This window comes from Lingula anatina, chromosome 1 (genome assembly GCF_051362555.1).
Source record: "Lingula anatina isolate TDL-2025a chromosome 1, LinAna3.0, whole genome shotgun sequence".
Taxonomy (NCBI): Eukaryota; Metazoa; Brachiopoda; class Lingulata; order Lingulida; family Lingulidae; genus Lingula; species Lingula anatina.
In genome coordinates, this window is record NC_141767.1 from 22,824,900 (window position 1) to 22,833,624 (window position 8,725).

The window sequence follows — 8,725 nt, forward strand, 5'->3', positions numbered from 1 at the left end:
AAACGTTCATTATGTACAGACACAGACACATTTTCAAGGTGTGATTTTGAACTCCCATAGGCTTGAAGACCTTTGCTAGTCACATTTTCTGAATATCCATAATACTTCTATTTTATTATTAAAAATTGATGGTCATTATGCTCTTAAGTATAATGTAATATTGCATCAAATTTGAACAAACACCTATTTTGGGCACTGCCTCCTTGGTGACCATTAAAGAAAAATCATGTCACTTACTGTTCTTAAACTTACAAGAAAGAAACACAGGACTAAAATGCAGCCTGAGTTGGAAAAGCAGTCTAATTGGCTTCTTTTTTTGTTGTACATTTTTGTGAATTTTTTATCTTTCACATATTGCCATTTTCAATGTGGGACTTAGACAATTAATCATTATGTAATATTGCATCAAAATTGACAAAAAGCCTACTTCATGCACTGTTACCACAAACGTTATGACAAAAATAAAACTGTGTTACTTATCTTTTTTAACTTACAAGAATGATTCTTAGGATTGACATATAGCTCAAATAAGAAAACCAGCTCTATTGGATTATCATTTTTATTGAATTAATGCAATTTTTTGTGAAATTTTCATTATTCTCAATCTTGCATTTTCTAAGGGTGCATTCCCATAGTCCTGCCTACTACAAGCTGTAAAGGGGTAATTAACTTTCGTGCCCGCTCGGCTGACAGCTATTTAGCATGAACCCCCAGGGAGTTAGGTCGATCTAGTTGGACCGATCTAATCTCTGAGAATGGGGTCTAAGTGTGAAGTAGAACTCTCATGGGCCTAAAGCCTTATGCTTTTACTTTCATCATTATGACCTGTTGTGCATAACTAAAATTTGATGTTGACTGCATTTTAGCATAATGTATTATTGCATCAGCATTGACAGTTTCCTATTTTGTGCATTATTATTTTCTGCTTTTTGTCTGTACATTTGACAGCTTTGCTGCTTTGTTTATAATACGTTCGATGTTACAAGAAACAAATTTTACTGAATTAGACACCATTCAGAAAATCCTTATTAAATTCTTATGTTTTTGGAATGCCTATGGAAGGTGAACTGACAGCATTTTCATATCTTGGCTTTGGCTTCTTGGTTACTTTGGCTTCTTTTACATCTATTTTTTAACATTTGATGCAATTCAAGATGCTAATTCTCGCTGTTTATAACAAAATTAAAAATGAGAACAAAAACAAAAGTTAATAAATGAAATACGGAATCCAAATTATACCACTAAGGGCAAAGAATTACAGTAGGTCAGACAGAAACTCAAAAGCTCATTGCGTATTTGTATGGGATTTGCATTTGTTTTTAACTGAGTAAGTGTAAATGAATGATGGTATCAAATTTCAACACCAAACATTTTGCCGTCATTGTAATCCATTACGTCAGCTTTGACGTTCCGTGCGTAACAAAACGTCGTCATGGATATAGAATGAAGGGGAAATAAGCGAAGTGCAGTAAATATTATTTTAATTTTTTGATTTCCAAAACTGAAATGAAACGCAAGAGAAGAAAAGAAGAAAGATATAAACGAATGGAAAATGATATCAAAACCATAAAAGAAGGAGTTGAAATGATTTTTGACATAATGGACAAAAACCAGGCAGCGTTGAAGAAAATGAGTCACCTCAGTAATAACACAGAGACCCACATGGATACTTTGACAAATAGTCTGGAACATCTTATTAACAAACTCGGTAAGCGTGTAGGCAAGAACAGCAACATTACAATCTCAGATAAAATGTTTACTATTCTACGTAATGTAGCCAGGGATGTAATGAAACTGATTAGCATTCGTTGTAGTGTATTCCTGCCAGACTATTAAATATTAGGACCCATATAGGCCTAAGTTTTGTTTTGAATTCCATATAACTATTTTCATTTGCTCGTTAAAATGTGCATATTTTGACGTAAAGATTCAAGAATTTTCAATGGTAAGCAAACCATCTACCCATCGAATTGGTGAAGGACAAGAGCTTAAAACTGCAGTCGCCTGAATTGCAATATTATTTTTGGCACTTTCAGCGATCTGTGAGGATGATTTTAACGCAAAAGAACATGCTCGCAAAGCCCTGGAGCATACTTTGGCTGAAAAGCAAAAGGAATGGATGCTAACCATTTCAGAACGAGAACTGAAGGAAGAAACTCTTGCACAAGAGATTACACGTTTGAAAAAGGCACTTAGTGAGTTGCAATTACTTTTATGAATTAGGCCTATTACGAGAATAACTTAATTTCTTTTTTACGGGTATAATACAACTGTAATCATTTTATTAAATACATGAACAAAATGTTAAAGGTAAAATAAAAGAAATTTTGCGTTTAAATTATTTTGCAAAATCTTTTAAGCAGTTATATCACAAGAGTTGCCCCGATGAAACCAACATATAGGTTTACAAAGGCTCAAACTTGTCATGATTTATAAAAAGTATTTTTGGTTTACGGAGTCCTTACCTTTTATAATGTTGTTTTTTCATAATTGTTATATACAATGTGTCCACTCAGTAGCATAAAATCCATTAAAATGATGAATGGCGTGATATTTATTATGCCACAACGTCACTACGTCAAATATAATCATACACCGCTACTTTTGATGGGGTTATCGACCATAATTGTTCATTTTTGTGATAGAAGCATGAAACTTCGCCAGATTTTTTATATTAAAGCAATTAATATCTACGGTAATCTTTATCGACTACTAAAAATTTGTATAATATTTAATGTATATCTCTGAAATGTTTGACGGACCTACGTTCTGTGACGAGTTTATTATTAGATCGCTTCACTTTGTTTCTGAACATCAAAAGAAACATGAGGAATTCAATATATAGTTTTAGAATTTCTACTGGCTTCTGAGAAGAATTGTAATAATTTTAATCATGACTCGTTTTTTTCCCGTTGCTAAGGACTTGCTAAAATCAAATTTTAGGTGAACGTCGGATGGAATGCGATGAGAATGTTAAAACCAGCATTACTTCAACCACGTCGTCGAGTAAAATAGATGAAGTAAATAAGGTTGGATATTAATTGAAAGAAAGTTTATATTACTACATAAGATTCATATAAAGTATTTGATGTTTCGAAAGGTATGGTGTCGTTTAGTGAGCGACTGTCCTAGCTCTGAAGATATTAAAAAAAATTCTATGCACCTTGCGCAAAACTAATTGTTGGAGTTTTTCCCCTTTATATTTCTCAATACCCTCCCTCTATAATGTAATTTTCCCTGTAGTTTTTAACCTTGCATAACCTGTACTTGTTATTATAATTATTATTTTGCACGCACTGGCCTCGTTGCAAACTCAAAACGCAATCTGTCAACAGCGATTCCAAAGTTTGTTGTAACATAATAAAATAACATTTACTAACTTAAAGACAAAGTTCTATGCACACTACTGGTATGAAACAATTTTTAAGTCTCATCAAAATCAATAGTAAGAGAGACACTCATGAAAAATGCACAAAGAAAAAACATCCAAGGTCCTTACGTAACGTCACATTAGTGTATTTTTATTTCCAGACTACAGCAAATACGAATTTAGAAGACATGGCATTTCTCATCCAGGAACGTGATGAACTAAAGCAGAGAGTAGAATCATTGTCAGAATCAGTGAAATTCTATGAGCAAATCCACGGTCCTGTTCCTGGAAGCAGAAGCGGCGACATGGTGCCATTCAACGTGAACCACAGTTGCAGGCCAACGCTGCTCAGTCGAGAAAGGTTTACACACCCGGCAGGGAGGTTCCAGTCGGACTCTCTGCTTCCCATGGGGAACGTATTTGGCATTGGTCACGTAGTTACATCTGGTGGGAGATCTACAGACTCTGGTGGTAGGTCTACTGCCAGCGTGCCCAGCATGAACAGTCAGGATAAAACAGATAGCATCAAATTTGAAGCTAATAACTCGAAAAAGTACTCAGCATGGGGAAGATTGATCTATAGGGCCTGAATGATGTTTTAAACATGTGATGATGTGATATAGATCTCATCGAAGTATTGCGATCCATTGTTTTGAAATTTTCAAATAAAATGACAAGAATACAGATGAGAACCGATGCGTAAAAAATGATTTCTTTGGGTCTGATGAATGATTATATATGCTGTAAATGAAATGCCGTTCTAAGCAAAAACTGCATGTTAACCCAAGGAGCTGAAGAGGTGTATTCACTTCTTTGGTTAATTGAATGATGGTTTTGACACAGATAATCAAGAAAGCAACGAGAAAATCAGAATTATGAATAATGAAAACTATAAATTTCCTTATGTAGAAGGGGTGATGTGGGGGATCAAGGAATTTGCTGCCGAATCAGTTTCTTGGGAAGTGGCGGATTCAAGTGTGGTGTCAGGGGGCTCCTGATCCCCTCTTCGATTTCTGAAATCGCACTAATATTCCCCTCTTGAAATTAAAATTTTGGCTAGCTGAATCAAAGTTTTAACCGTACCTAATGGCACCGTTCGCCCTCTAAAATACCAAAAATTTTCGTTTAGGTAGACCCAGATGGATCGATCTAAATATGTGGGAACCCAGTCTTAGTAATTGAAGATGTTTTGGAAATATTATTCAAATGCCATTTCATTTGAATTTCCATTTCATTTGAATGATAAATTAATATCAACATGAGTCACTCTACTTAAAACTTGAATGACAAATTATGTTTTTGTATGCTTGAAGCTAAAAAATTATTAATTGGCATAGGCCTACTCGTACTGTAGATCTGCTGGGTATAGGCCTACTAGTTAATTAGAGAAAAACTGAAAAAAAAAGTAATCATCTTCCTATGCATTATTCTGTATTTTACATAGCATTTCCGTTTCTCTATAGCGTTTCAATCACTTCAGGATATCTTTATCCGAGTAAACCCATCTTTTCAGCCGCCTTTTCAACTTAAACCATAACGATGAGCGGAAGAGATATCGATCGAGCGAAACTCAGGGTGCTCACCAGCTAATAACCTGCTTAGTTCCGGAAAAATGACACCCCAAAATTTGCTTACAGCAATCTCAGTGTTTGAGACAATAACAGATAAGGAAATAAACTTTTAAAGTGACAAATATTTGTGCTGTTTCAATTCTAATTTTAATCAATTTCGACAAAACAATGATCTAAGTGTAAATAAACAACCATCATTACTCAAACAAACCAGTCGGAACTAATCTAAACGTTGAGCGAAAATGCCTGCTCCCGTGGTTGCTGTGAACGCCTTGCTGGCTTCGGGACAATACAAACCACTTCTCGCAATTCTGAAAGGGTTTAGAAATGGCGCAGTGTAAGTTTTTAACACCAATTTCCAGATATGTATTTGACTCAGTTGCAGTGCAATAAAGGCGAGTAATGAAACTTATTCTTACTTAGGCTGTACCGTACAGTCGACCACAGTACAGTGTAGGTTTGGTAAACTTTAAATGTTGGTTTGGTATTCACATTGTTATCTCAGTTGCAATTACACATACGTTGAATTTAACTGCTACAATGCTGATATTTCGTTCCAGCTATGGAGCCAAGATCCGCGCCCCACACTCTTTGGTGATGACTTTCTTGTTCAGAAGTGGCAGGTGCGTTAGTTGAACCTTGACCTGTGTAAAGCCTCTGCACATTTTGCGGGTTCAAAGATACACGAATACATGTTCAAATACTGCATGTCTGATATTGTGTGCTGCGATATTAAAACCATTGAAATTTCAACAATGTCGTGGGTATTGCCCTTTTTATTCTTAAAAGAATGCTTGGTGCTCATTAGCAGGAGATAATCCAGGATCATATAGGGAAAAGAAACATGTTCCTCTTTTTTTCCTCTTTATTGATGTTTTGTTCCAATCTATGTTACAAGTTATGGCTGGTAAATGGTGCCATGTGGCTACAATAATGTATTAAGATAGTTATGGATTTGTTTCTTCATTTTGAAGCTTTTAAAAATTATAGATGGAACTTCCTGAAACAATATATTATTCTCTTAAATTCAGCATCTGAACACACTTGCCAATATTGCTTGCATCACTTTATTTTTCTTTCAGTTTGTATGAGAAATTTAGGGCAATCCTTGAAGCCACATTTACACATTCCAAGAACCTGGCAAGTTTTGTGTTTGGTTACAAAACAATTACTACATTGTTAAGGTGGCTGCAGTCAGAGCAAGTTCAGTATCACTCTTTTATAGCTGCTTTTGTCACTGGCTACTTTGTGTTTGGAAAATACAACAAAGTCAATGAACAGGTAATTTGATTGTTACATGTATCATATATATACAATAATAAATTACATCATTGTCAATCAGAAGTAAGTAGTAAGAACTTCTTTGTATAATGATAATAATTACAGTAGGTAAATAGGGATTTGATCAAAACATCTGAAATATATTATCTAAAAACTACTTAAAATTTCAAGTTGTGTCTGTCCTTTGGTTGTCAGTAACTGTAAATGAAATGATCTACTGTAGTCATGTTCATCTGTTTTCAGATCAATCTGTATTTGCTGTCTAGGATATTATATGGACTGGCAAAGCTGGCTGTTAAAAGAAGGTACATACCAGAACCACAATTCTCTACTTTCCCTTGGTTTGCTGCCATTGTTTGGGGAATAGTCCTGTGGCTGTTTGAATATGAAAGAGACACACTGCAAGGCTCTCTAAGATCATCCATGACTTACCTTTATGATGACAGTAACGTATGGCATGATATCACAGACTTTCTTATATATAACAAACCACCAATTAAAAAGTGATGGAGGGTAAAAGTATATATTTTTCTTTGTTTTAAATTGTCCAAAGGTCCAAAAGTGCTTGTCACTGCTATATATGTGAGTAACTTGTTGAAAATCCCTATATATTACAGGAACTATTTCTGTGGAAAATATTGAGTGTATATAGATTTCTGACAATTGATTCCCTTTTTCATATTATATAACACGAAGTTGTAGTTGTTTGTATTGGAAAGTTCCAGAAAGACTTTGTTGTACAAAGGACTAAGGTTACTGTATTGTGTTATTGAATGTCTTAATGATGTATTTAAAACTGGTTTTGAAAAATTCAAAGTAATCATTTCTAGTCTGTGATCATTTCTCAGGGCTGCTTTTCAAGTTGGCATAGTTTTATTAGTAAGCATTACTATATCAGATGTCAAGAAATTATGCTACTTTTTTATTGGTAATTGATAAGTTGTTAACCAGTACTAATTGTCTATGGTAATAAACATGTATACAAAAGACATCTATAGATTTCTTGGAGACATCCTTGTGGCACATTACATTTGTTGAATTTTAGTAAATGACACAAGTTTTTAGATTAAATAGGTGTACGTGTTTAACAAGGGAAGCTAATGGGATGTGTGATTTTAGGTATGAGTTGATGGACAACTCATCGATTATCATTGAATTGGCTATCACATATGTGCAGATGACATCTAATTATACTCTGTGTATTTATGAGACTGAGGGTGCAATAACCAAAATGATAAATGCTATGGTTAAATAGGATTTCTGGTTATCACCCAACCACACTATAAACACTTAACTGAAAGACTATCTGTACAGATTGGATCTTCCAAAGTAGGCATTTCATCCCATGCAAAAAAAAAAAAAAAAAAAAAAAAAAAAAAATACTTTAACCATGGATAAACAGATAACCAATAAAAAATTGTGCATGCTTCATATCAGAAACCTCACTCTTTGCCAAAAAAAACTAACCAACTTTGCCACTGCCATGGTCATCCATGCTATTCCTATAACTTAAAAGCTTGATTACTGTAACTCCTTGCTGTAGTGGTTGCAGTATGTGAAGACCAAAGAAGCTGCAAAACATCCAAAGATACAGTATTGGTATATACTAGTACATACTTTATGCAAAGGAATCACTACAGTATGTGCCTGTTGAAGAAAAAATAATTAAAAACTTAATTTCAGATCTTGTGTTAAAATGTTTCCTTGGCATTTAACAATAGAAAAAAAATGTGTGTGTACTGAGTATATGTGTTTTATAATTATGAAGATAATTTTACCATAAAAAATTACTTTCTAAGAGCCTTTCCTTTATTGATTTTCCACATGACAGACTGCAGCTTGGTCTGCTAAATTTGTAATTTTGAAGACCTGCAGTTGAGCTGTGCCACATGTACATATTATTACTTGTATGTGCCAATTAACAAGGAGTTATAACTCCTTGGTGCCAATTAATAACAGTGGCGGATTTAGAGGGGGGTCCTGACACCCCCTTTAATTTCTGGTCCCCTCTTGAAATTAGAATTTTGACTAGCTGAATCATAGTTCTAAACCGTACCAAATGGCACCCTTCAAAATACCAACATTTTTCTGGTTCCTTCATTGGGCCCGAACCCCACGCCAAGTTGGGGGGGGGGGGCGTCGCCTTCGCTTCCTTCAAATAATCCTGTATCCGCCCCTGAATACTTTCAGTACATGCTAGAGAATAACAGGTTGATGGATCCCAATTCCAACCAAAGGGGCAATTATCACAGAAATATACGTAGGCAGATTTAAGAGAATGGAAAGGCGCATACATGTACTTCCTGTACAGTTTTACTTTTAAAACATGTTGTCATTATTATTAATTTTTATTGTGTATGTAGCCAAAATATGCTGTCCTCCGTTTTAGTATAATGTTGTATCTGTCAGTGTTGTGGTCCATTCATTGTTTAATTTGAGCGATCTCTGTGATATAACTGTTGAAAAAAGAAGGAATTAAGCTTTATTAATTTATTTAGGCAGT

At 34.6% G+C, this 8,725-nt stretch overlaps 2 protein-coding genes across 2 annotated transcripts; both read left to right on the forward strand.

Annotated features, from left to right (window-relative positions):
* The first annotated feature begins 665 nt into the window (after nucleotides 1-665).
* LOC147764130 (uncharacterized) lies at nucleotides 666-4,531 on the forward strand. The gene is made up of 4 exons (XM_087001233.1): nucleotides 666-1,708; nucleotides 2,037-2,195; nucleotides 2,944-3,029; nucleotides 3,532-4,531. Exons 1-4 carry the CDS (start codon nucleotides 1,507-1,509, stop codon nucleotides 3,958-3,960), a joined length of 876 nt encoding a protein of 291 aa, XP_086857359.1. The 5' UTR covers nucleotides 666-1,506; the 3' UTR covers nucleotides 3,961-4,531.
* Nucleotides 4,532-5,097: 566 nt separating this feature from the next.
* LOC106176133 (peroxisomal membrane protein 4-like) lies at nucleotides 5,098-7,211 on the forward strand. The gene is made up of 4 exons (XM_013558372.2): nucleotides 5,098-5,278; nucleotides 5,502-5,564; nucleotides 6,024-6,222; nucleotides 6,466-7,211. Exons 1-4 carry the CDS (start codon nucleotides 5,184-5,186, stop codon nucleotides 6,727-6,729), a joined length of 621 nt encoding a protein of 206 aa, XP_013413826.2. The 5' UTR covers nucleotides 5,098-5,183; the 3' UTR covers nucleotides 6,730-7,211.
* The last annotated feature ends 1,514 nt before the right edge of the window (nucleotides 7,212-8,725 follow it).

Bases quoted from the DNA above. Each gene is read 5' to 3' on its own strand.
- LOC147764130 (XM_087001233.1), top strand. From the start codon at position 1,507: ATGAAACGCAAGAGAAGAAAAGAAGAAAGATATAAACGAATGGAAAAT. The intron at 1,709-2,036 runs GTAAGCGTGTAG...TGGCACTTTCAG, and splicing joins ACATCTTATTAACAAACTCG to CGATCTGTGAGGATGATTTT. The intron at 3,030-3,531 runs GTTGGATATTAA...TTTTATTTCCAG, and splicing joins AAATAGATGAAGTAAATAAG to ACTACAGCAAATACGAATTT.
- LOC106176133 (XM_013558372.2), top strand. From the start codon at position 5,184: ATGCCTGCTCCCGTGGTTGCTGTGAACGCCTTGCTGGCTTCGGGACAA. The intron at 5,279-5,501 runs GTAAGTTTTTAA...ATTTCGTTCCAG, and splicing joins GGGTTTAGAAATGGCGCAGT to CTATGGAGCCAAGATCCGCG. The intron at 5,565-6,023 runs GTGCGTTAGTTG...TTTTTCTTTCAG, and splicing joins TTCTTGTTCAGAAGTGGCAG to TTTGTATGAGAAATTTAGGG.